The 27916-nt window shown below is 39.8% G+C and overlaps 1 protein-coding gene across 1 annotated transcript; it reads left to right on the top strand.

Annotated features, from left to right (window-relative positions):
* The first annotated feature begins 442 nt into the window (after positions 1 to 442).
* ZNF71 (zinc finger protein 71) lies at positions 443 to 27095 on the top strand. Its single transcript, XM_077130650.1, has 4 exons — positions 443 to 547; positions 1414 to 1504; positions 18881 to 19007; positions 24302 to 27095. The coding sequence occupies exons 1-4, from the start codon at positions 531 to 533 to the stop codon at positions 25786 to 25788; spliced, it is 1722 nt and encodes a 573-aa protein (XP_076986765.1). The 5' UTR covers positions 443 to 530; the 3' UTR covers positions 25789 to 27095.
* Positions 27096 to 27916: the final 821 nt, after the last annotated feature.

Below are 27916 nucleotides of genomic sequence, written 5' to 3'. Positions count from 1 at the left end.
ACTAGATATTCTGGTCTGTCTCAGCCTGGAGCCTGAGCCCTGCTTTTCTTTTGTTCAAGGGGTAGTTTAGCAAGGTCTGGAGGGCTAAGACCCGGTGGCTGGCACTAAGACATTCTGCTGAGCAGGCCAGGAGAGGAAGGAGGGAACTGAACTGGGATTTGTTCTCCCTGGTGAATCCATGCTGCTTTATGTCACCTCTGAGTTCTACCTGAAGGATGAGAATGCTGGGAGGCTGGTCCCTCTTCTTAGGACACAGTCCACTAACAACAGTAACAGCTGATATTTGTTGAGCTCTTACTTTGTGCCCAGCACTGCTCCAAGTTCCTGCATGGATCTGTTCTTTCGACCTCACAATGACACTGAGAGGTGGGAGGGAAGCACTCGAGGGGTTGGGGATGACGTTGTGGAGTGGTGGGGCCTCTGCCCAGCTCTCAGACCCAGGAGGAGGTCAGGGCAGAGTGACTGGGAGAAGGCGACCCTGTTCCCCCACCAGCCTGTGTGTGTGTGTGTGTGCGTAGTATCACACACACATGGGATATCTGTGCTGGTATGTGCGCGTGGGGGCATCTGTGCTGGTGCGTGTCAGTGTGCGTGGGTGCGCCTGGGGGTGTCTGCTGGTGCGTGGGGGTGTCAGTGGGTACACGTGGGGGTGTCAGTGCTAGTGTGTTGGGTAGCTGAAGGGGTGCAGTGAGGCCCACTGGTTAAGCATGTGGACCTGGGCTCCAATGCCAGCAATATAATCTTTTTTTTTTTAACTTTTTAAAGTTAAATAATTTCAGGATTACAGGAAAGTTGCAAGAATAATGCAGAGAACTCCACTATACTCTCTACCCAGATACCCATATTTTCTAACTTTTAACATTTTGCCACATTTGAAAAATCATTCTATTCGTCTGTCTTTCTGTTGATCTATCATCCATCCCTCACTCCTTCTAACCAGTCACCAGTTTATCTCTCTATCCATCCGTCCATCCATCCCTATCTGTCTAGCTGCCTGTCTGTTTTCTGAACATTTTAGTGTGGGTGTATACATCATGCTCCTGTAAGACTTAATACTTCCTTGTATATTTCCTTTCATTACGTAAGCATATTTATTTATGTAACAATCACAAGTACTGTTACCAAGTTCCAGAAATTTAATGTTGGCATAAACCCTGCTGTGTGACGTTGGGCGAGTGACTTCTCTGCCTGCGGCTCAGATTCCTCCTCTGTGAAATGAGGGTAGGGATAGTCCCCAATCTTCTTGGGTTGTTAGGGGATTAAGTGAGGTATATTTGCAAGTGCCTGGCGTGTAGTAAGCACTACGTGCGTGTGTGTGTGTTTCTTAGTGGCGTGCGTCTGTCCTGCCTGTGCGTCTGTAAGGCAGGCCTAGCCTGGTCTCTCACTGTCTGTCTCCTTGTTCTCCCCGCACAGCGGTCTTGGCCATGTAGACCCAACCTCCCGGCACCTGGTCACTGTAGGCAGTGAAGGGATGGCTGCCTTGCTGCTGACGGACGAGTCTCTGGTGAGTCATTTCACCCTCTCGCCTTCTTTCCCCAAGGCGGTGAGCCCAGAGCGTCAAGTTTCTGCCCTCAAATGAACCTCTCCTACCGGCCCCTGCAGGACCCAGGCACAGGTGCCTGTCTCCCCAGAGCAGGTCTGCCCTCGTGGGTGGGGCAGTACCTGTGCATGGAGTCCCTTCTGCTCTACCTTTCTGGGTCCCATGTCCCCTTGTCCACCCCTGACACTGGCTGCAGACTCAGCAGTGAGGGACAAGGCAGCTTGGGACTGGCCCATCTGCTCTCGGGACTCAGGTTGACCACAGAAAAGGATGGATTTAAACACGTTACATTGAGTGATAGAAATGCCTATGCAGGGGGACCAGACAGGGCAGTGTGTGTGACCTTCTGAAGTAGCAAACAGCACCAAATGTCCTTGTGGGTCCCACGTGTGCCACCAGAGGACAGAAATGTGCGTGGGCCAGGGTCTAGTTAGGGTAGTGGCTCCCTCTGTGGAGAGGGAGGTGTGCTTTTGGGGAAGGGCCCATGGGCAGCCACAGTTCTCACCATGTTTTATTTCTTAGGTTGAGTCAGGTGTATGGATTTTTGTTGTATTTTTCTGTGAACTCTCTTCATGCCAGAAATATTTTGTAATAAGAAATAATGGTCTATAAAATACTCATTGTAGAAAACTGGGAAAATCTAGTAAACTATAAGTAGGGCAGTAAAATTCATCCATAATCCCTCCAACCAAAGATAACCACTGTGGATATTTTCTGTATCCACTTATTATCTAACTGCTTTGATTATGATTTTTAAAACATGAGTGTTGGGTTTGCCATTTTAATCTTGAGTTTTTCTCATCTAATATTATGCAATAGGGATTTGAAAACTTTACAGACATCACTTGTTTTGGCTGCATAATCAGTGTACCTAAATGTTCATCCAGTATTGGTGAGTTTGAACTTTCTTTATCATTTTTCAATGTAATAAATTTTATATCATAAAAGAAAATTCGTAATAGGTAAGAAAATGCATGATCATTATTAAAAAGCAAAAACAAAAAGTCAGAAAAATAACCCATCCTGTTCTTATTCCCAAAGATAATCACTTTAGAATGTTTGAGTGCTTTCCCTCCTTGGATACATACTGTTTTACAAAAATAAGAATCCCTCTGCCTATGCAATTTTTTAAAAAAATATAACAAAGGCCAACATTCTTAACTTTTGATCATTCTATTCTACATATATAGTCGGTAATTCACAACATCACCACATAGTTGCATATTCATCATCGTGATTATTTCTTAGAACATTTGCATCAATTCAGAAAAAGAAATAAAAAGAAAACGGAAAAAAAATTCGTTCACACCATACCCCTTACCCCTCCCTTTCCTTGATCACTAGCATTTCAGTCTAAATTTATTTTAACATTTGTTTCCCCTATTATTTATTTTTATTCCATATCTTTTACTCATGTGTTGATAAGGTAGATAAAAGGAACATCAGACACAAGGTTTTCACAATCACACAGTCACATTGTGAAAGCTATATCATTATACAATCATCATCAAGAAACATGGCTACTGGAACACAGCTCTACATTTTCAGGCAGTTCCCTCCAGCCTCTCCATTACATGTTTACTAACAAGGTGATATCTATTTAATGCGTAAGTGTAACCTCCAGGATAACCTCTCTACTCTGTTTGGAATCTCTCAGCCATTGCACTTTATCTCATTTCACTCTTTCCCCTTTTGGTTGAAAAGGTTTTCTCAATCCCTTGATGCTGAGTCTCAACTCATTCTAGGATTTCTGTCCCACATTGCCAGGAAGGTCCACACCCCTGGGAGTCATGTCCCACATAGACAGGGGGAGGGCAGTGAGTTTGCTTATTGTATTGGCTAGAGAGAGAGGCCACATCTGAGCAACAGAAGAGGTTCTCTTGGGGATGACTTTTAGGCCTACTTTTTTTTTTAATTAATTAAAAAAAATTAACAAACAAAACAATAAGATATCATTCCATTCTACATATATAAACAGTAATTCTTAATATCATCACATAGTTGCATATTCATCATTTCTTAGAACATTTGCATTGATTTAGAAAAAGAAATAAAAAGACAACAGAAAAAGAAATAAAACGATAATAGAGAAAAAAAAGTTATACATACCATACCCCTTACCCCTCGCTTTCATTTACCACTAGCATTTCAAACTAAATTTGTTTTAACATTTGTTCCCCCTATTATTTATTTTTATTCCATATGTTCTACTGTTTTTTTGATATGGTAGATAAAAGGAGCATAAGACACAAGGTTTTCACATTCACAGAGTCACGTTGTGAAAGCTTTATCATTGTTCAGTCATCATCAAGAAACATGGCTACTGGAACACAGCTCTACATTTTCAGGCAGTTCCCTCCAGCCTCTCCACTACGTCTTGAACAACAAGATGATATCTACTTAATGAGTAAGAATAACATCCAGGATAACCTCTCGACTCTGTTTGGAATCTCTCAGCCATTGACACTTAGTCTCATTTTACTCTTCCCCCTTTTGGTCAAGAAGTTAGGCTTACTTTTAAGTAGGCTTGACCAATCATTTGTGGGGTTAAGTTTCGTATAAACAAACCCCAAGATTGGGGGCTCAGCCTATAGCTTTGGTTGTCCCCACTGCTTGTGAGAATATCCAGAATTCAACTTGGGAAAGTTGGATTTTCCCCCTTTCTCACCATTCCCTGATGGGAACTTTGCAAATACTTTTTTATTCACTATTCAAATCACTCTGGGATTTATTGGGGCATCACTCTGGACAAACCAACAAAATCTCATGCCCTATTCAAGGTTCCATGTACTTTTGGTGTTCAGTTAAGCTTTCTACATAAGTTATATTAGGAAATGCACTAGTGAAAATATAAATTTTGTACCAAACATTTTTTGCTTTAGTCTCACACATAAGTTAAAATTTTAAAATATTATTTACCATCTGTTTTCAGCATCCTGCAGTAATGACATTCCTTTGTTCTTCCTCATGCAAAAACATTTTTTTAATTTGTACATTTAGTCATTATGATTATACACTCTAGGCATTCCTAGGTTATACCATCTCAGTCTTTATTGTCTATCTTTCTTTCTGATTTCATTGTTCCCCCAGCCCTTCTCCCTCTATCATTCTCACATTCAGCTTCATTCAGTGTTTTAACATAATTGTATCACAGTTAGGTAGCATTGTGCTGTCCGTTTCTCAGTTTTTATATGCAGTCCTGTTGCACAATCTATATCCCTTCAGCTCTAATTACCCGATATCTTACCCTATTTCTATCTCCTGATGGTCTCTGTTACCAACGAAATATTCCAAGTTTATTCACTAATGTCAGTTCACATCAGTGAGACCATATAGTATTTGTCCTTTTGTTTCTAGCTAGTCTCACTCAGCATAATGTCCTTAAGGTCCATCCATGTTGTTACATACTTCATAATTTTATTCTGTCTTAAAGCTGCATAATATTCCATCATGTGTATATACCACAGTTTGTTTAGCCACTCGCTGTTGATGGACATTTTGGCTGTTTCCATCTCTTCACAGTTGTAAATAAGGTTGCCATAAACATTGGTGTGCAAATGTCTGTTTGTGTCCTTACCCACATGTCCTCTGAGTAGATACCTAAGAATGGGATTGCCGGGTCATATGGCAATTCTATATTCAGCTTTTTGAGGAACCGCCAAACTGCCTTCCACAGTGGTTACACCATTTGTCATTCCCACCAACAGTGGATAAGTGTGTCTCTTTCTCCACATCCTCTCCAGCACTTGTCATTTTCTGTTTTATTGATAATGGTCATTCTGGTGGGGTGTGAGATGATATCTCATTGTGGCTTTGATTTGCCAGGGAAGTTGAGCATCTTTTCATGTGCCTTTGGGCCATTTGTATTTCCTCTTCTGAGAAGTGTCTGTTCAAGTCTTTTGCCCATTTTGTAATTGGGTTGGCTGACTTTTTTGTTGTTGAGTTGAACAATCTCTTTATAAATTCTGAATACTAGACCTTTATCTGATATATCATTTCCAAATATTGTCTCCCATTGTGTAGGCTGTCTTTTTACTTTCTTGACTAAGTGATATGCAGAAGTGTTTAATTTTGAGGTGTTCCCATTTCTTTTTTTCTTTCTTCAGTGCTCTTGCTTTGGGTGTAAGGTCTAGGAAACTACCTCCAAGTATAAGATTTATAAGATATTTACCTATATTTTCTTCTAACAGTTTTATGGTCTTTGATCTAATGTTTAGGTCTTTGATCCATTTTGAGTTAAGTTTTGTTTAGGGTGTGAGATATGGATCCTCTTTCATTCTTTTGCATATGGATATCCAGTTCTCTAGGCACCATTTATTGAAGAGACTGTTCTGTCCCAGGTGAGTTGGCTTGACTGCCTTATCAAAGATCAATTGTCCATAGATGAAAGGGTCTATATCTGAACACTGTGTTCTATTCCATTGGTCCGTATATCTATCTTTATGCCAGTACCATGCTGTTTTGACCACTGTAGCTTTATAATATGCCTTAAAGTCAGGTAGTGTGAAACCTCTGACTTCATTTTTTTTTTCTCACAATACTTTTAGCTATTCAGGGCACCCTGCCCTTCCAGATAAATTTGGTTATTGGTTTTTCTGTTTCTGAAAAGTAAGTTTTTGAGATTTTAATTAGTATTGCATTGAATCTGTAAATCGATTTAGGTAGAATTGACATCTTAACTATATTTAGTCTTCCAATCCGTGAACACGGTATGCCCACCCATCTGTTTAGGTCTTCTGTGATTTCTTTTAGCAATTTCTAGTAGTTTTCTTTGTATAGGTCTTTAAATTTATTCCTATATATTTTATTCTTTTGGTTGCAATTGTAAATAGAATTTTTTTCTTGATATCCCCCTCAGATTGTTCATTACTATTGTATAGAAACACTACTGAGTTTTGAGTGTTGATCTTGTAACCTGCCACTTTGCTGTACTCATTTATTAGGTCTGGTAGTTTTGCTGTGGATTTTTTGGGGTATTTGACATATAGTATCATGTCATCTGCAATCAATGAAAGTTTTACTTTGTCCTTTCCAATTTTGATGCCTTGTATTTCTTTTTCTTGACTAATTGCTCTGGCTAGAACTCTCAACACAATGTTGAATAACAGTGGTGATAGTGGACATCCTTGTCTTGTTCCTGATCTTAGAGGGAAACTTTTCAGTTTTTACCCATTGAGGATGATATTAGTTGTGCATTTTTCATATATTCCCTTTATCATTTTGAGGAAGTTCCCTTCTATTCCTATCCTTTGAAGTGTTTTCAACAGGAAAGGATGTTGAATTTTGTCAAATGCCTTTTCTGCTCAATCGAGATGATCATGTGGTTTTTCTGCTTTGATTTGTTGATATGATGTATTACATTAATTGATTTTCTGATGTTGAACCATCCTTGCATACCTGGGATGAATCCTACTTGGTCATAGTTATAATTCTTTTAATGTGTTGCTGGATTCGATTTGCTAGAATTTTGTTGAGGATTTTTGCATCTATATTCATTAGAGAGATTGGCCTGTAGTTTTCTTTTTTCGTAATATCTTTGGCTTTGGTATGAGGGTGATGTTGGCTTCATAGAATGAGTTAGGTAGCTTTCCCTCCTCTTCTATTTTTTTGAAGAGTTTGAGCAGGATTGATACTAATTCTTTTTGGAATGTTTGGTAAAATTCACGTGTGAAGCCATCTGATCCTGGAATTTTTTTTTTTGGGGATGCTTCTTAACACCTGATTCAATTTCTTTACTTGTGATTGGTTTGTTGAGGTTGTCTGTTTCTTCTCGAGTCAATGTTGGTTTTTCATGCCTTTTTAGAAAGTTGTCTATTTCATCTGCATTGTCGTATTTATTAGCATAAAGTTATTCATAGTATCCTGTCATTCTTTCCTTGATTTCTGTGGGGGTCAGTGGTTATGTCTCCTCTTCCATTTCTGATCTTATTCATTTACATTCTCTCTCTTCTTTTTGTCGGTCTTGCTAAGGGTCCATCAATCTTAAATTAATTTTCTCATAGAACCAGCTTCTGGTTTTGTTAATTTTCTCAATTGTTTTCGTGTTCTCAATTTCATTTATTTCTGCTCTAATCTTCATTCTTTCTTTCCTTTTGCGTGCTTTGGAGTAGTTTGCTGTTCTTTCTCTAGTTCTTCCAAGTGGACAGTTAATTCCTCTATTTTTGCCCTTTCTTCTTTTTTGATATAGGCATTTAGGGCAATAAATTTCGCTCTTTAGCACTGCCTTTGCTCCATCCCATAAGTTTTGATGTGTTGTGTTTTCATTTTCATTTGCTTTGAGATATTTACTGATTTCTCTTGTAATTTCTTCCTTGACCCACTGGTTGTTTAAGAGTGTGTGGTGGTTGAGCCTCCACATATTTGTGAATTTTCTAGCACTCTGCCTATTATTGATTGCCAACTTCATTCCTTTATGATCTGAAAAAGTGTTTTGTATGATTTTAAACTTTTTAAATTTATTGAGACTTGCTTTGTGACCCAGCATATGGTCTATCCTTGAGAATGATCCATGAGCACTTGAGAAAAGGTGTATCCTGCTGTTGTGGGATGTAATGTTCTGTAAATGTCTGTTAAGTCTAGCTCATTTATTATATTATTCAACTTCTCTGTTTCTTTATTGATCCTCTGTCTAGATGTTCTGTCCATTGATGAGAGTGGGGAATAGAAGTCTCCAACTATTATGGTAGATGTGTCAATTTCTCTTTTCAGTGTTTTCAGTGTTTGCTGCATGTGTTTTGGAGTATTCTGGTTCGTTGCATAAATATTTATGATTGTTATACTTTCCTGCTGAATTGTTCCTATTATTAATACATAGGTGTCTTTCTTTGTCTCTTTTAACTGTTTTACATTTGAAGTCTACTTTATTGGATATTAGTCTAGCTACTCCTGCTCTTTTCTGATTGTTATTTACATGAAATATCTTTTCCCAACCTTTCACTTTCAACCTGTGTGTATCCTTGGTTCTAAGATGTGTTTCCTGTAGACAGCATATAGATGGTTCCTGCTTTTTAATCCATTCTGCCAGTCTATGTCTTTTGATTGGGGAGTTTAATCCATTAACATTTAGTGTTGTTACTGTACAGGTAGTACTTTTTTCTATCATTTTGCCTTTTGGATTTTATACGTCATATCTAATTTTTCTTCTTTTTACCTTTACTGATAGTCTTCAATTCTACACTGTTCTCCATACCTCTCTCTCCTGTCTTTTCGTTTCTGCCTCTAGTGCTCCCTTTAATGTTTCTTGCAGAGCCGGTCTCTTGGTCACAAATTCTGTCAGTGATATTTTGTCTGAAAATATTTTAATTTCTCTCTCATTTTTGAAGAACAATTTTGCTGGATATGGAATTCATGGTTGGCAGTTTTTCTCTTTTAGTAATTTAAATATATCATCCCACTGTCTTCTCACCTCCATGGTTTCTGCTGAGGAATCTACACATAGTCTTATTGGGTTTCCCTTGTATGTGATGGATTGCTTTTTTCTTGCTGCTTTCAAGATCCCCTCTTTCTCCTTGACCTCTGATATTCTGAGTAGTAAGTGTCTTGGAGTATGTCTATTTGGATCTATTCTCCTTGGTGTACACTGAACTTCTTGGCTCTGTAATTTTAAGTCTTTCATAAGAGTTGGGAAATTTTCAGTGATAATTTCCTCCATTAGTTTTTCTCCTCCTTTTCCCTTCTCTTCTCCTTCTGGGACAACACGTATATTTGTGCGCTTCATATTGTCTTTCAATTCCCTGAGTCCCTGCTCATATTTTTCCATTTTTTTCCCTATATTTTCTTTTGCTTGTCAAATTTCAGATGTTCCGTCCTCCATTTCACTAATCCTATCTTCTGCCTCTTGAAATCTAATATTGTAGGTTTCCATTGTTTTTTTCATCTATTCTACCGTGCCGTTCTTTCCCATAAGTTGTGTGATTTGTTTTTTCAGACTTTCCATTTCTTCTTTTTGTTCATTCCTTGCCTTCTTTATATCCTCCCTCAATTCATTGATTTGGTTTTTTTTTTTTTTTTTTTAAAGGAAAGACAGAGAGAAGGAAGGAAGGATAGAAGGAAGGAAGGAAGGAAGAAAGGGAAACATTTTTAAACATTTTCTTGTTTTATTGTATTCTGTTTCTCCGTTTTTGTTACATGGGCTGGGGCCGGGAATCGAACCGAGGTCCTCCGGCATAGCAGGCAAGCACTTTGCCCGCTGAGCCACCGCGGCCCGCCTGATTTGGTTTTTGATGAGATTTTCCATGTCTGTTCATATATTCTGAATTAATTGTTTCATCTCCTCTATCTCATTTGAATTGTTGGTTTGTTCCTTTGACTGGGCCATATCTTTAGTTTTCCTAGTGTGATTTGTCATTTTTTGCTGGCATCTAGGCATTTAATTACCTTAATTGGTTTATCTGGAGATTGTTTTCACTTTTTTTTTACCTAGGATTTTCTTGCTGGATGAATTTGTTGTCTGTTCTTTGACATTCAGTTCAGCTTATTTTGGACCACTAGCTTAGCTTTTACTTAACAGATCAGAATTTTTCTGTTTTTGTTTTCTTGTTTCTTGCCCTGCCTGTATGGTGCCTTTCCCCTCCACCCACCCTTAGGAGGGTCTACTTAGGTATTATAGACCCCCACCAGATTTTCCCAGCCCAAATTGGCCTCCTGCAGGAGGAAAGAGTTACCTGCGTCACTTTTCTCTGAGAGTGAGAACTGGCAGGATGAAAGACTTTCCTGTGAAATCTCTGGACTCTGTTTTTCTTATCCTGCCCAGTTTGTGGCACTTGTCTGCCTGTGTGTCCCACCAGCATAAGGTAATGCAGTACCTTTAACTTCAGCAGACTCTCCCTGCTGGGGGCGTGGTGGAGATAGAGGAGAGGTTGTAGGCTGTCTTTAATGGCTTCAAATTTCCAAACCCTGGGGTCTGAATTCCATGAGGGAGGGATTCCACCTGAGTTGGGCTTCACCCATCCCTAAGCAATTTTATGTCACATTTTCATGGAAGAATTCATTCTCAGCATCTCTCTGCATTATTAAAAACTCCTCTATAACATCCATTTTGATGGCTATAAAAATTTTATCTAGTGGTAGTACCATGGTTTACTTAACGGTTCCCAGGTTGTTGGACATTTAGTTTGTCTCCAGTTATTCATGACCATAAGTAATGTCAGGAGGGGCATGGTTGGGTGTAAAATCCTTCCCCAAGTTTTGTATTCTTTCGTTAGAAGTGATTGCTTGAAGAGGAATCCTGGGTTGGTTTTATATATATGTGTGTGTGTGTGTGTGTGTGTGTATTTTTTTAAAATTTTTATTCAGAAATCTTCACACATACAGTCCATACATGGTATATAAGCAGTGGCTTACAGTACATCACATAGTTGTATTATTCATCACTGTGATCATTTTTAGAACATTTGCATCACTCCAAAGAAAGAAATAAAAAGAAAAAGACCCATGCATACATTAGGTTGGATATTTTTGAGGCCCTTCATCTTACTTTCCAAAATGGTTGTGGCCGTACATATTCCTGTGACGGCCTCTGCTAGCTTACAGCTGGCCAGCGGTAGATATTCTTCTGTCTTTCTATATTTTGTGCGTTGGAGAAGTGTCAAATGGTGTCTCACAATTTCCTTTTGAGTGGCATCGTTTATTTTAATAGTGAGGTTCAGTTTTTAAAAAAATGTTTCTTAGCCATTTCTGTGAGTGGGCACAGTATCTTAGACTTTACCATTTACAGGACTCTTAAAGATGCTTAGGAGTTATGTGTCTGCACACATAATATGAAAATTTGTGGCAGATATTTTCCCCAATTTGCTTTTAATGTCTTAATTTATGTATTTTTTAAGTGTAAAAGCCTTTAGTATTTCAGAAAGCAATTCTGACAGTCTCTCCCTCTGGTATCTTTTACATCTTTAAGCTGTAAAAGTGTTTCTCCATACGCAGATCAGATATCACCTGTGTTTTCTTCCTTTTGCCCCATAATCATTTTAATTTTAGCATTGAACTTCTGAATCTCTTGAAGCCAACTAAAATTTATTTTGATATCTAAATATGTCCTATGATTTATCTGGAGTTTGGGCTTGTCATGTCTTCTTTTTTTTATAGCTTTATTGAGCTATACTTCATTTACCAGAGAGTTCACCCACTGATCTGCTTTCTGTCTCTATGGATTTACCTGTTCTGAGTATTTCTTAAAATTGGAATCATACGATATGTGGTTACTGGGGACTGGCTCCTTTCACTCAGTGTAATATTTTCAGGCTTCAACTATGTAGTAACATGTATTAGTTCTTCATTCATTTTTATAGCTAAATAGTATTCCATTGTAGAGATGTGACGTATTTTTTGTATTCATTCATTGGTTGATGGATATTTGGGTTTCTACCTTTCAGCTATTGTGAATAATGCTGCTATGAATGTTTGTGTACATATTTTAGGTGGATATATGTTTTCATTTCTCTTGGATTAAGTAGAATTGCTGGGTCTTATGGAAGCTCTGTGTTTATTGTTTTGAGGAAGCACCAAACCATTTTCCTCAGCAACTATAACATGTAGTCTTCATTTTCAGCTCACCTGTGACTGTTGACTTGATTTCTTCTTTTAACATTATTTAGAATGTTTTGTCAATTCTGTCCCTTTCAATGTGGTTGGGGCTTTTGGGTTAAGTTTTTTTTTTTTTTAATCACTTCTGTGTGTAATTATAGTCTGGTTAGAAAAACAGAAACTGAAAGCAGCTCTGTGGAATTTGAAGTTTTCATCTTGGTGAACTGATTTGTGTCACATACACAAGAAGCGAAAAGATGAAGCGCTGGCGTGTGTGTCCTCAGGCATTCTGGGCTAAGCCCACTTCCTGTGGGGAGGGCTCCTACCCTTCCACTGAGGGTGCATCCACTCCCTCCGGTATCCTGCTCCGCGGCCTCCCGACCCAGGATGATCGATGGGACCCAAAACATCAGGCCCCTGTCTGCACTGTTTCTCAGCACATCCCAGTTGCCGTCGGGCTTGGGAACATGCTCAGAGAATGTTACTGAGTGAGCAAGACAGTGTGGCATACTTAGGGAAGACTTTCACAAAGAATTCTTAGCTGAGCTGGTAAAGGGGTATATTGGGCCAGGTAATCAAGCAGTCATAGCAAGAGTTAACATGTATTGAGTGCTTGCTTGATCCATGCCAGGCCCTTCTGCACCAAGTACATGCATTGCCTCATTTAACCCTGTGCCCCCCACAGAGGTACCACTACTATTACCTAGCCCATTTAACAAAGGAAAAGACAGTTGCCCAAGGAAGGACAGCTCGGAAGGGGCAGAGCCAGGATTTCTTGCAGCCTCTCTGGCTCCAGATCCCACACTCCTACCACTGCCCTAGACCACTCTCTACCAAATGGGGCCCTTCAGGCCAAGGAGGCTGGCATGAACCAAGAGCCTCCAGGCAGGGACTCGGGGCCATTAAAGGACTGACCAACAAGGGTGAAGCCACTGAGGGAGGGTGGGCCACGGTCAGTCCCAAAGTGCTGGAGAGAGCCAAGGACGTGTGCCTGTCGGTAACCCTAGCTGACAGTTGAGAACTGGTATGTGCTGAGGCTTGTCTGAGCGTCTTGTGTGGGTTAACCCATTTAATCCACACTGAACCTGTCTTGGTTTCCTAGGAATGCAGTTACAAATTACCACAAGCTGGGTGGCTTTATGCAATAGAAAGGTATTCTCTCACAGTGCTGGAGGCTACAAGATCAAAATCAAGGCATCAGAAGGGTCAAGTTCCATCTGAAGCCTCTGGGAAAGAATCCTTCCTCCTCTCGTCCAGTTTCGGGTAGCCTCAGGCATTCCCTGGCTTGAAGCAGCATCAGTCTGTCTTCACACAGCCATCTCTCCCTAGGTGTCTCCATGTTCACACGTGTTTACTCTGTCCCTGCATCTGTCCTCCTCTTCTAAGGACATCAGGCATTGGGTTAAGGGCCCCCCACCCCCCACTTCAGTATGACCTCATCTTAGCTAATTCCATCTGCAAAGACCTTACTTCCAAACAAGGTGACATTTTGAGTTTCTGGGGGTCAGACTTCAAAACATCTTTTTGGGATTCAGTGAGAATGCTCGCCTTTCTTGCAGGTTCAATTCCCAGACCATGCACCCCCCAAGAAAATATCTTTGGGGGGCACCAAATATACCCATAACAGCAGCCCTGCACATCCATTTATCCATTATGTGTTCAGAAGCTGATATTGAGCCTTTACCGTGTCCCAGGCAGCATTCTGAACTCAGGATATGGTAGTGAGCCAGGGAGACAAGACTCTTGTCTTTGGGGCTGACATGCTGGAGGAGAGGTAGGCAGTAAACCGAGGTAAAGCAGCGGAGGGTGTGGGTGGTGACAAGAGCTATGGCGGCAAGGAGAACGGGAATGAGGCATCAGGACTGGCAGTTTTGATTGGAGAGATCAGAGAAGGCCTTCTGAGAGGAGGAGGTGCCTTTGAGTGAAGCCCTGGGGGATGTGAGGGAGCCGTATAGCCTTCTGAGAAAGAGCATCCCAGGAAGAATCGATCAGACCACTCTGACGGCCACTGCTAACAGTGTGACATAGCTCTTTCCGATCTTTTTCTGTGGACGGTTTTTATGTGATTGATGTTAGGTGGTATATATGATGTAATCTCAACGTTTTCACGTCAGTAAAGGCTCGGTACAATCTTTTTATGAAAGTGGCTATATATTAGGTATGAACCTTGATTTTTTTTAATGCATCCATGTCATGAGATACTATGATTCTTCCAGATAACTTGCATTATAAATACAGTGGGATGGTCATCGTTGTGCATAAAGCCTTGTGAAATTTTTTATCTCATCAGCATAGAAATTTCCGGAAATAGAAGGTCTGATCATTTTTAAGGCATAAAGCATATAATATATTCCTTTTAATTGAAGAAGTAATAGTTGCATATAGTAAACAGCCTCAAATATTGAAAATACACCGGGAAAAAGGATTTTTCTCCCCTTCCCCATTGATTGGCATCAATCATGACTATTACCGATTTCTGTTTTTTTAACAGCTTTATTGAGATATAAGTCACATACCATAGAATTCAATGTACAATTTTTAAGTATACAGATGGTTTTTAGTATATTCACAGAGTTTTGTGACCATTACAATTTTAGAACATTTTCATCACCCTAAAGAGAAAACTCCCCCTTTTGCTATCACTTCCCTACCCCTCATTTTTTGCAGCCCTAAGTAACTTTAAATCTACTTTCCGTCTCTGTAGGTTTCCTCTAATTTGAAGATTTCCTATAAATGGAATCATATAGCATATAGTCTTTTGTGACTGGCTTCTTTCACTTAGCTTAAGGATTTCAGGGTTCATGCATGTTGTTGCACATATCTGAACTTCTTTCCTTTTTATGGCCAAGTAATATTCCATCGTGTGGCTATGCCACTTTTTGTTTATCCATTCATTGATTGATGAACACTTGGGTTATTTCCGTCATTTGTGTATTATGAATAATGCTGCTATGAACATTCGTGTGGAAGTTTTTATGTAGATGTGTTTTCATTTCTCTGGGGTAGACACCTATGAATGGAATTGCTGGTCAACTGGTAATCTGTGTTTAACCATGCAAGGAACAGGCTGCACCATTTTACACTCCCCCCAACAGTGTATTCTTACCAGTTACTTGCATATGCTTCCAAAACAGATTCTGTGCCTCTGTAAGCACATATGTATAGATAGCCCTTATTATTTCCTTGCAGAAATTTCAATGAACTAGACACGCTGTTCTGCACATTGCTTTTTCGTGTAACAGTATATTCAGGAAGTTTTTCCATATCTCTACCTAAAGAGCATCCTCATTCTTTTTTATGGCTGTGTATACCACTCTGGTGGAGATACTGTAATTTATTTATCCAGTCCACCACTGATGGAAGTTTGTTGTTTGTTTGTTTCTTCAATTGATGCCATAAGAAATATCCTTATACATGTATCTTCTTATATGTGTATTCATATATCTGAATTGGTATATTCTAGAAACGAGCTGGTTTGTTCAAAAGATAGATGAACTGTAGTTTGGTAGATGTAGCTGAATGGCACTCCATAGATACTGCCCCAGTCTCCTATCAGGAATGTTTGAGAGTGGCTCTTTCCCCTGTACTCTTGCCCATACAATGAATTGCCAAACTTCTGACTTTATCTGGTAATCTGATGCTGTGGGTTTTGATTTGTAGGGTTTTTTTTTTTTTTGCACTTCTTTCTTAGTGAATGCAATAATGCATTTTTTCATGTACTTAAAAGCCATTTGTTTTTCTTGTCCTTTGAATTGTTTGTTTATGACTTTTGCTCGGGTTTTTTTGTTGTTTGTTTTGGGTCTTTATCTTATTGATTTGTAAGAGTTCTTTGTATAGATGTTTTCTCTTTGTCATATGTATTAGAACATTTTTCTCCAGGTTGTCATTTTCCCACTTAGAAATTTTTAGTCTTTATTTATCTGTTTTCTTTTCTTTTGTGGCTTTGTCTTTTGTATTTCACGTATTAAAATCTTTCATAGGCTCTGTTTACAAAAAATGTGTTTTTCTTTGTTACTGTTCTGTTTAATTTTTTTCTTTAAATCTTTGATCTGACTTTTTAAAAATTAGTGAAAGATTTATTTTTTCCAGATGCTAGCCATTTGCCCCCTCCCAATAATTTGTTCAGTTGATCTTGTCCTCTCTGATTTGACATCTTGTTAAAATATTGTATTGTTTTGTTTTGTTTTTGCTTTTGAAGGTGACAGAGACTTTGATATCACAAAGCACCTAGACCTTGCTTATGCTCCAGAGACTAAATTTCTTGGTATAGCTCTCCCAGACCCCAGGAAGCTGTTTAATAAATATATTTTAAGTGGAACACAGTTAGCTCCTGATCATTTCTGTATTCTCTTTTCACTGGCCACAAGCTGTTCTACTTCACAGACCTGGGCTTAACTTGTCAGGTTCCCCCAAATACAGATGTAGGCATGTTCTCTCCTACAGCTTCTAGGATGAAGGCCAGACTCCTTTGCAAGATATACATGCCCCTGAACATCATGGCCCTTGCATCTATTCATTTATCCAACAAGTATTTATTGAACACCTACTACTTGCCAAAAATGAATCTAGGAGTTCGGAATTCGGAAGTGAAGAAGACAGAACAGGTCCCTACTTTGACTTGAGGGAGAGATGGATATTACCATTTGAATTAGTGATGGTACAAGTTTGGCTACTGTAACAAGAGATCCTAGAAATTAGAGGCCGCCCAAGATGGCAGTACTCTCTTCTCGTGTCACAGTCTGGGGAGATGTTCCAACAACTCCAAAGTGGAAAGGACCCAGGCTCTATTTTCTTCTTCTCTAGCATCCCTGAGGTGTCATTCTTGCCTACGTGGTCCAAGTTAATGCTCCAGCACCTACCAGCCAGGCTGCATTCCCAGCCTGGGCAGAAGGGGCAACGGTCAAGTGAGCATATTCATTTTCCTTTAAGGAAAGGACCTGAATGTTTCACACATCTCTCTGCTGTGTTCCACTGGCTAGCACTTAATCACTTGACCCTTATATAACTGCAAGGGAAGTTGGGAAATGTAATCTTTCTAAAGCTGGGCAACCAAGTGCTCAGGCATTTATTACCTTAATTACTGAAGATGCAGCACAGAAGGATATTGGGGGAACTATTAGCAGTTTGTTATACAAGTGGACATAAAATACACGATGTGATTTAAAATTTTGTTAAATACTGTGAAGAAATTAAAACAAAGTGGTGTGATATAGAATGGCTTGGGTGGGATTCATTTATCTCAGAGGACCCAGGGGGCCTCTCTGTGGAGGTTCATTTGAGCTGAGCCTTCTCCATTCCCTCTGCCATTACCCGAGGTCGAGCCTCCCCTTCTCTCCCAGCAGCCTCCTCACTCTGTTCACTCTCTTGCTCCCTTCTGGCAGCCAGGGTGTACTTTTAAAATTGTTAATTATGTACTATCACTCTCCTTTGAAATACCTCCAAAGAAGGTTTGAGTGAATAAGAAATAGTACGGAGCCCTCTCTGCAGAGATCTGAAGGCAGATCCTTTTAGGCAGAGGGAACCACAAGTGCAAAGGCCCTGAGGCAGACACAGCTGGGCATATTCAAGGAGTAGAAGGAAGGCCAGTGGAGCTGAGGCAGAGCAAGTGAGGAGGAAGAAGACATGTGGTAGGAAGTAAAGTCAAAGAGGCAGGGAGCCCAGAGAGGGGCCTGCAAGTCTGTGATACCCAGAGCCTGGTCTCTGGAACCAGCCTGCCTGAGTGCAGAGCCTGGTTGCACTACTCAGTAGCGATGTGACCAGGACAGGTAACTTAACCTCTTAATACCTCAGGTTTCTTATCTCCATCTTCCAATCTTCATGCAGCACCCCTATTGGCAGAGCCTAACAGAGCCAACTATTAAGGCAGAAATAGGAATTGGAGAGTTGAGACCCTGTATCACAGGATAGGATATAAAAGCTATTTGGAAATGATAGACAATAGCTAAATAATGGGCATAATATTAGGACCTGACTCATATGGCTGTTTGGAATCAATAAATGAATTGATATGTGTGAAACACTTAGACGAATACTTGCATAGTAAATGATAGGTTTTGTTACTATTATTGTTTACATCATCACCATCATCTCTCATGCTATGCCATAGTCATTTAGTCCACCATAGTTTAAGGCATCTACTGGGCAGGAATCTACACTTTGACCACATGAACTTCTCACTCAACGGTCATATTTCTCTTTTAAGCCTTGAGTTTTGATCCAAGCTCCTTCCACTATCTCCTGGCAAGAACCCAGCCACTCTTCCTCCCCAGACCATTCTCTTTGGAAATTCTTTTCGTGGATCCTCCCTAAAGCTGCCGTTACTCAACTGCCTAGAGAATTTGCTCATACCTTTATGATAGTATTTACCAACTTGTAAGTCAATTGCATGTGTTTTAGTCTTCCTCTCCTAAAAGGGACTACTACTTGACCCTTTCATTTCTGTGACTCTGCACTTAGCACAGTATCTGGCACTTAGTTGGGACTCAGAAAGTTTGAACTGCTGGACTCTATCCAGAATTCTGCCTTTTCTGGGCCCCTTGTTGATTCACTGTATTAAAATTTTGTTGCCTTTGCTTTCTTTCTGTTATTCATATCTGTGATCTTCCCTAAACTGTCTCATATTTGTTTGGCCAAGTACCACTCTGATATAATAGACACCATGAAAACTATGAGTGACCTCTTCAGAACTCTGCACCTTCCTGAATTCAATTCCGATACATTCTGTCCTCCTTCCCTAGATCCTGCTGGGTTTTCTGGCCATTTCTCCAGACCTCTGTAAAGAGGGCCCTGCGGTGAGTGGTTGTGGGTTTCCTCTTACAGGAATCAGTGACCTTCAGGGACGTGACTGTGGACTTCACCCAGGAGGAGTGGCAGCAGCTGGAGCCTGCCCAGAGGAATCTGTACAGGGATGTCATGCTGGAGAACTACAGGAACCTGGTCTCACTGGGTAAGGGGGCAGCTTCCCTGAGTTACTCACCATCAGCCCGTCACTTGAGGAACAAGAAAGAAAGAATGCATGATGAACAAATAAATAAGATGGACAGATTTAACCATATGGAAAGTTTAAACTACTCTAGGCAAAAATAAAGTCGATAGATGACAAAATGGGGAATAATAGTTGCCACATGTATAATGGTCAAAGCCTTATAATTATATAAAGAGCTCCTAGAAATCAATAAAACAAAGACTAAATAAATGATATAAAAATGGACCAACCATATGAGCTGGCAATTCATAGGTGTAGATATACATAAGATTACACTTCTAAAAGATTTTTTAACCTATTAATAGTCAAAGAAATACAAATTGAGATATCAGTTTTTGCCAGTGAAGAGACACAGATTTAAAAGAATGACAATACCTGTATTATGAGGTTTTAAGGAAAGTAACTCTAGTTTTAGGAATATAAAATTGGGACAACTATTTTGGAGAGAGTTAGGCATTATTAAATTTCTAACAATTCCAGTTTTTGGAATCTGTCCTTTAGAAATCCTCCCATAAGTGTGCAAAGTTTTACATAGGTAGAAAAAGGAGATAAACTACTTAAGTGCCAGCCATCAAGAAAGAGTTAACATATCAGGTGTATCTGTTTGATGGAAAACTGTACACCTGTTCAAGGAAGAAGACTATTTTTTAGGCATTGACATAGAAGGATGTGCCTAATATACTGCTAAGTGAAAACACTAACTTTCAGAATTAGAGTATTTTCCCATTTCTTGAATAGCTCTTTTGGAGGTATAATTGACCTACAATTAATTGCACACATTTGAAGTTTACTGTGGTAAATTATGACGTATGTATACACTTATAAAATTATCACCACAATAAAAATAATGGGCATGCCCATCACCCAAAAAGAGTTGCCTTATATCCCTTTAGAATTCCCATTCTCCTCCACATATCCACCCTCCATCCCCAAGTAACCACTGATCTGCTTTATATCATAGATTAGTTTACATATTCTAGAATTTTATATAAATGGAATCATGCAATTAGTATTCTTATTTTTGGACTGCTCTTTCAGTTGGCATATTTACTTTGAGGTTAATTCATGTTATTACATGTATCAATAGTTCTTTTTATTACTGAGTAATATTCCACTTTATGAATACACCACAGTTTGTTTATCCATTCACATGTTGATGATCACTGGGTTGTTTCCTGTTCGGGGCTATTATAAATAAAGCTGCTGTGCTGTCAACATTTGGGTACAAGTCTTTATGTTTTCCATTATATTTCATTATCAATACCTAGGAGTGGAATGGCTGGATCCATATGGTAGGTGAATGTTGAACTTTTAAAAGTAACTAACGAACTGTTCTTCAAAGTGGTTATACCATTTTACATGAGAGTTACAGCTGTTCCACATGCTTGCTAAGATTTCGTGTGACAGTCTTTTTAATTTTAGCCATTGTTATAGGTGTGAAGTGGTATTACATTGTGGTTTTAATTTGATATCATGAATCTGTTCATGTGCTTATTTGCCAGCTATATATTCTGTTTCATGAAATATCTGTTCAAATCATTTATCCATTGTTTTAGTTGAGTTGTTTCCTTATTCAGTTTGGCAAGTTCTTCATATATTCTAGATACAAATCCTTTATCAGGTACATGCTTTACAAATATTTTCTCAGTCCATGGCATGTCTTTTCATTTTGTCTTTTGAAGAACAATTTGGTTTATGTTTCTTTAAAGATCTTTATCAAGATATAATTTACATACCATAAAATTCACCCTTTTAGAAAGGATACAGTTCAGTGGTTTCAGTACAGTCACAGAATTGTGCAGCCATCACCCTAGAGTGAAACCCCATATCCACTAACAATTATTCCCCACCATACCCCCTCCTGCGATCCCTATCAACCACTGATCTACTTTCATTAACTATAGATTGCCTATTCTGGACATTTTATAAAAGTGCATTCATTCAGTATATGGCCATTTGTGACGGCTTCTTCACTCAGCATAATGCTTACAGGGTTCATCCACATTGTAGAATGTATCAGTACATCATTCTTTTTAATGGCTAAATAATATTCCAGTGTATGGAAATACCACATTTTGTTTATTCATCTGTTGATGGGTATTTTGTTTCCACTTTGGGGGCTGTTATGAATATTCTGTTATGAACATTCATCTGCAAATTTTTGCGTGGATATGTTTTCATTTCTCTTGGTATATACTAAGGTGTGGAATTACTGGGTCATATGGTAACTCTGCATTCAACTTATTGAGGAACTGCCAAACTGTCTTCCTAAGTGGCTGTGCCATTTTATATTTCTACCAGGAGGGTATGAGGGTTCCAGTTTTCCACATCATCACCAAAACTTGTGGTTATCTGTCTTTTTTATGATAGCCATTCTGGTATGTGTAAGGTAGTTTAATTTGAATTTCCCTAATGGCTAATGATAGTGATGGCTCTTCATGTGCTTATTGGCCATTTGTAAATCTTCTTTGTAGAAGCATCTATTCATATCCTTAGAGTCTAAATTCATTTTTTTTCTTTTTACATGAGGATATCAAGTTGCTCCAGCACACTTCTTGAAGAGCAGAAGTTCTTAATTTGATGAATTTCACAATTTTTTTCTTTTCTGAATTGTGCTTTTGGTGCCATACCTAAGAAATCCTTGCTTATGTCACGCCCACAAAGATTTTCTCCTCCGTTTTCTTCTAGAAATATTTCTTCTACAGTTTTAGGTTTTACATTTTGGTCTGTGAAACATTTAAAATTAATTTTTTATAAGAAGCAAATTATGGATTGAAGTGCCTTTCTGTACTAATAGCAATTCAGTTGTTCTAGCACCATCCATTGGAGACTTTTCTCCCTCCCCTAAATTGCTATTGTGCCTCTATCAAAATCAGTACTCCATACATGTTTGGGTCTAATTCTGTATTCTAGTCTGTTCTCTCTCTCCTATTAGTCTATCTTGACACCAGTAACACATAACTTGATCCTTTCAAGTTCTGATTTTATGATTTGTACTCATAAATCCCACTGTTCCCCACAAAGAGACAAGACCTTTCTGAATAATCTACTCATGAATTAGGTTTACTGGCCTGGCTAGTGGGAAAAAGACAGTATCTCCAGCCTTGTGTGAGTTCTAGGAACTGTTCTCTAATACTCTTGGACGGATAGCCCCCTGAACTTGGTGGTTTCCTTTTAGACATGTGCTGATAAATAGTCTGCTGGATACTAGAATGAGACCCTTGCAGATCTCCAGGCGCTCTCCTGGGCAACTCTTTCCTGTCCAAGACTGTCCTGTATTCTAGCTGCCCTAGCCTCTCAGCTCTATTTCACCTCAGAGGCCACTGGGCCCTGCTTCAGTTTCCTGTCCTGTGCATGTGTGTGTGTGTTTATGTATGTGTGCTCACACGTGCACATGTGTGTATTTTTTTAAGGGTGCATTGGGAAAAATCGTCCTAAAATAAACACCCAACTATTAACTCTGCTCAGTGAAATGACAGGCGACTTCCATTTTACATTATTTTTTTATGCTTGATGTTCTTCTAATACAGGTGAATTACTTTGTAATCAGAAGCAATTGTAGAAATATAGAAAATGGAAAAAGAAACTATGAAGGACAAGAAATTTAGCACAGCAAAAAGGAATACATCCATGTTTTAATCAAAGGAATAAATAGCATTTTGCATGTTAGTAGCTTTTGCCAAAATGCCCTCTGAGGAAAACTGTCCATTTAACATTTCCCTTAAAGAGATCAAAATAGCCAATCATGCATCTCATCAGAGGTTTAGCTCTTTGCCAGCACTGAAAAGTAGTGTAATATGGCTGGCATTGAGCTGTTTTTTCACTGATTTTTCATGGCTAGGAGCTGCGTGGTGTTTTTGTTTTTGCAGGTGAACTCAAACGAAGGGTTTTAATCAGTGAAAGGGAGGCTGCTTTCTTTCCCCTTCCCATTAAACATGGGTTCCTTGGCCATCTGCCTCCAGCATTCTCTACTTTCTGAAAGTAAGAGATTATTTATTCTGAAAGATTTCCATCTACATGCACAGACCATCTGTGCTACCAGTTTAAATCCTCAGAGCATCTCAGACCCAATCAGCCCCAAATCAAATGCATCATTGCCCTTCCTTTCCCCTTTTCACAGAAAAGTAATTCATGCTCAGTCCAAGAGGGATTGTATGTCCCTTACCACCATCTGTCCTGACATCTGGGCCTCATGCCACACCCCGAATTCACTAAGTTTATTAAGCCATGCTCTTTCTGTTGCCTTAAGCATCTTTGAAATCCTTTGGCTTTTCCTCTAGATGGGAAAGCAGTACATGCAGTATAGCAACTCATCAGGGACTCTGGCTCTGCGGTCAGACTGCTGGGGCTTGAATCCCAGCTCTGTCTTTAATATGGTGTTGGACCTTGAGTATGTGACTTTATTCTTGGAGCCTCGGTTTCCTCATCTGTAAATTGGGAATAATAGTATTAGTGTAATAGAGTACCTAACTCATATATGGTTGTGTCAGTCGCATAAGAAGTTCTCTAAAAATTGCTTGGCACTGTAACGGGCACATTGTAAATGCTGAGTACATGTTTTACTGAAGGTTTCTATGTACATGGCACTGCTGTGGGAGCTGCGGATGGGCAGCACCAGTGCTCTCATGGAGCTTACCTTTTATGGGGGAGTAGATAAAAACAACAGATAAAGGCACAATCAAAGGAAAGTACTCACAAACCATAATGATTGCCTGGATCACAGGGTAGAGCAGAGAAGGATGGAGGGTGAAGGGAAGGCTTGAAGGATGGAGAATAACTGGCATATATCATGTAAATACTAATTTTTTTTATTCCTAATAAAAATCACTGCTTTGGAGAAATTCAGGATGACTTGAAATAGCAAGATCCTGGAAGTTAGTTGGTGAGGGGCTTCTGACTCGGTTCCATCCATCCCAGCTTAACCTCCTTTTGTTTCTCTTTAGGTGTCTCTCTTCCAAGCTCCTGTCTGCTGACCATCCTTTTCAACCCCCTGCTGAAGGGATTTTTCTTGTCCTTTCTTATTACCTCATTTGTTAATTCTGCCTCTTTAAGTCACATTTATCTTCAGTTCATTGCTTCCCTTCTCCATCCCTCTCCAACAGAGAGGTTGTTTGCCTACTCTGTCTGTGCCTTGTGCATCATACCTTTGGTTTCATGTGCCCATTTCCACTTCAGGAGTCCTTTGCTCCCAGTGTTAATAACTAACACATTTGCATCTTCTATTTTCCTTTTTTCTTTTTTTTTTTTTTTTCCAGACTGGGAAACTAGACCTGAAATGAAAGAATCAGATCCAAAGGAGGACATTGTGGAGGACAAACCACCCTATGTGGTTGTCAAGGAAAGACCAACAAGGAATGGTGCCTGGTGTTCTACCTTGGAAGGAGCATGGAAACAGGATGACTGTTTGGAGAAGCAGCAGGGAAATGTAGAAACTCATTTGGATCATTTGGAAATTTCCCATGAGGACAAACTCCATGGTGAGTTAGATCCTGAATGTAGTGAATTTAAGGCATTTCTTAACCAAGACTCTACCCTGGTTCCACCAAGGCTGGAAGGTGCAACAGAAAAGGGGACTCCTGCATTTTTCATGCATGGAATGAACTTTTCACATAATTCAGACTTAAGTAAACCCTCCGAACTCTACATAGAGAAGAAATCCTATGACTGTAGTGAGTGTGGAAAGGCTTTCAGCCGAAGCTCATCCCTGATAAAACACCAAAGGATTCACACAGGAGAGAAACCCTTTGAATGTAACATCTGTGGAAAACACTTCATTGAACGGTCATCCCTCAGCATTCATCATCGAGTCCACACTGGAGAGAAGCCCTATAAATGTAATGACTGTGGGAAAGCGTTCAGCCAGCGCATGAACCTCATTGTCCATCAGAGAACTCACACTGGAGAGAAGCCGTATGTGTGCGGTGTGTGTGGGAAAGCCTTCCGAAAGACCTCATCCCTCACTCAGCATGAGAGAATCCATACTGGAGAGAAACCTTATACTTGTGGAGACTGTGGGAAAGCCTTCAGCCAGAACATGCATCTCATTGTGCATCAGAGGACACATACTGGAGAGAAACCCTATGTATGTAATGAATGCGGGCGAGCTTTTAGTCAAAATATGCATCTGACTGAACATCAGAGGACTCACACTGGAGAGAAACCCTATGAATGTAAGGAATGTGGAAAGGCTTTCAATAAAAGTTCATCCCTTACTCTCCATCAGAGAAACCATACAGGAGAGAAACCCTATGTTTGCAATGAGTGTGGAAAGGCTTTCAGCCAGAGTTCATATCTGATACAGCACCAACGGTTTCATATTGGGGTGAAGCCCTTTGAATGCAACGAGTGTGGGAAGGCCTTCAGTAAGAACTCATCCCTAACTCAACACCAAAGGATTCATACTGGTGAGAAACCTTATGAGTGTTACATTTGCAAGAAGCATTTCACAGGACGCTCCTCTCTTGTTGTACATCAAATTGTCCATACTGGAGAGAAACCCTATAAGTGCAACGAATGTGGGAAATCCTTCAGCCAGAGTGCATACCTCATTGAGCATCAGAGAATTCACACTGGAGAGAAGCCCTATAAATGCAGCGAGTGTGGGAAGTCCTTCATCAAGAACTCTTCACTTACAGTCCATCAGCGAATTCACACTGGAGAGAAACCTTATAAGTGCAGTGAATGTGGGAAAACTTTTAGCCGAAACACAAACCTTACTCGGCACTTAAGGATTCACACCTAGGATAAGGGTGGGGAGCACTTCATCATAGGGGTTTCCTTTATGGCACTTCAAAATACACACTAATGGGATCCTTAATAAAGGGCACTGGTGTGAAGTTCTTTTGGAGCACACAGGCAACTCAGTATTATAAAAGTTCCCAGAAGAGTCTTATGAGTGTGGGGATAGTGGAAAGGCCTTCCATTTATAGATGCTCCTTCCTTACAGAGCATCAGAACATTGGTAGAGTAAGCCTGTGAGTAGAGCAAGCCAAATGTCTAACACATTTGGAAGGATTTTAAGGTTCACTATAGATGGCAACAGGAGTTCCAAAAAGGAATTTAGGACTCCTGAGTTCCAAACCCAGCTCTCTTGGATGGTTATAAGAGCTTGGACAAATCAGTAAATATCTCTGGGTGTCAGTTTCCTCAGTGGTAAAGTGGAAGTACAGGTGGGGAGTGGACTCAACAAATTAAAATTGGGATTTTTTTTTCTCTTTATCATATACATCCTAGATCCAGAGGTCAGGTTGTCACCTCTTTGAGTTTCCTTGACAAGTTAAGAGCTAGTGGGGCTTCATGTCCTTCCTACCACCCAGGCTGCTTATATCTCCCCCTCACAATATATCCTGGAGACCACCAGCCTACCAAATGGTAGAAGTTTGCAAGTTGTTTGCAAATAACAGTAACCACTTTGAATGCCAAAGGTCCTTACAGTGGTCTATTGCTACATTTTTCAAAATAAAACTTTTAATGAAGGGAAGCCATGTAATTTTAAGTAGTCTATAGGAATGAAAAATACAGATACTAATTTTCCTATCAAAATCAGTTTCAAGGATTGTGGGGAGGAAGGGAGGGAAATATCAACAGACTTGGTATTCAGTTTTAAACACTTATTGATTTAATGAGAATGTGCAAACCCTGCACAATCAAGCTTAGATCCTGCAATCTATTTTTATGATGATTTTGGCAGTTAGGATAAACTTGAAGGTAACTCATGCTAGCTTCCTGAGGCTAACTTGAAGGAGCAATTTGCCTGCTGCTTTGTTTACACATGGAGTTTCTCCCAAAGTCTAATTTTGGGGGGCCTTTTATACCACCCTTTCTATTTTAATTTTTATACTACTTGTTTCTAATCTGTTCTGGCATATTGGAATGTTCCACACGTCTTGAAGCTGGTATACATGAAGAATATTCTCTGGCTCTCCTTTCATGAAGAGAAGGGTATGCTTCACTTGTGGTATTATAGCAGTTTCTGGCAGCTCCTCTTGGATGCATTTGACTGAGAGACACGAATTCTCCTATTCATGAAAAAATAAACCCTACACTTCATTCTGTTGGACTCCCCAGTGAATCACTTGCTCTGGCCAGAGAAATACTGTGTGCTGACAGGCTTAGCTCTAGGTCTTGTCCTTATCCTTGAAATAATAACTCTAGGAAGGAGAATAGGATCGGTTACCAAAACTGGCCTGAAACCACTGACTACCTTGAATCTAGTGGACAGATCAATCCCACCTAAGTCATAATGGGGGTGGGGGGGTGGAAATGATAGGGAGGAGACCCCAGGGTCCACCACATCATGCCAAGTTGGCTTAATGTGATTTAAACTTCAATGGTTTGCTCTGGTTTTAAACTTGAAGGTAAGGTCTTGAGCTCTTGCTATACATTACATTTTCTTTAGGAAGTCCTGTTACCATGGTCAGTCACCAGGAGTCCCCCCTCTTCTCCACTCTCATGTCCTCTATCACCCAAGAGGTAGGGGCAGAGAAGTTTGGGTCTCTGGTCATAGGCCAGGTTGGAGTTGAGTGATGGCTGCCCAGGGTAGCCAAGAAATACAACCTCACATCTTCCTTTACCGTTTTGTATCTACCCCACATCTCTCTTCCTGTTCTAAAGTAACCAAAAAAAGTCACTAAAGTTACTTGTTTGGGGTGGCTGGGAGAGAATGGGGATTACAATATTTTCTCAGGACTGTAATCCACAATGGCACATACAGAAGAATACGGCAAGTGTTTAAAGTGGTTGGATAGAAGATGGGTGAAGAAGAGGATTTTAAGTCCTGGCTGTCCAAACTCTGAACAAGTTTGATTTAACCCCTCTGCTGCAGATTTGTTAATAGTGAATTGACAGAATTGATTGATAGGAAGACAAAG

This window comes from Tamandua tetradactyla, chromosome 16, assembly GCF_023851605.1.
Source record: "Tamandua tetradactyla isolate mTamTet1 chromosome 16, mTamTet1.pri, whole genome shotgun sequence".
Lineage (NCBI taxonomy): Eukaryota > Metazoa > Chordata > Mammalia > Pilosa > Myrmecophagidae > Tamandua > Tamandua tetradactyla.
Note: the sequence above shows the minus strand (reverse complement) of the source record. Positions and strands in the feature narration are given on the sequence as shown.

Bases quoted from the DNA above. Each gene is read 5' to 3' on its own strand.
- ZNF71 (XM_077130650.1), top strand. The intron at 1,505-18,880 runs GTGAGTCATTTC...TTCCTCTTACAG, and splicing joins TGCTGACGGACGAGTCTCTG to GAATCAGTGACCTTCAGGGA. The intron at 19,008-24,301 runs GTAAGGGGGCAG...TTTTTTTTCCAG, and splicing joins CAGGAACCTGGTCTCACTGG to ACTGGGAAACTAGACCTGAA.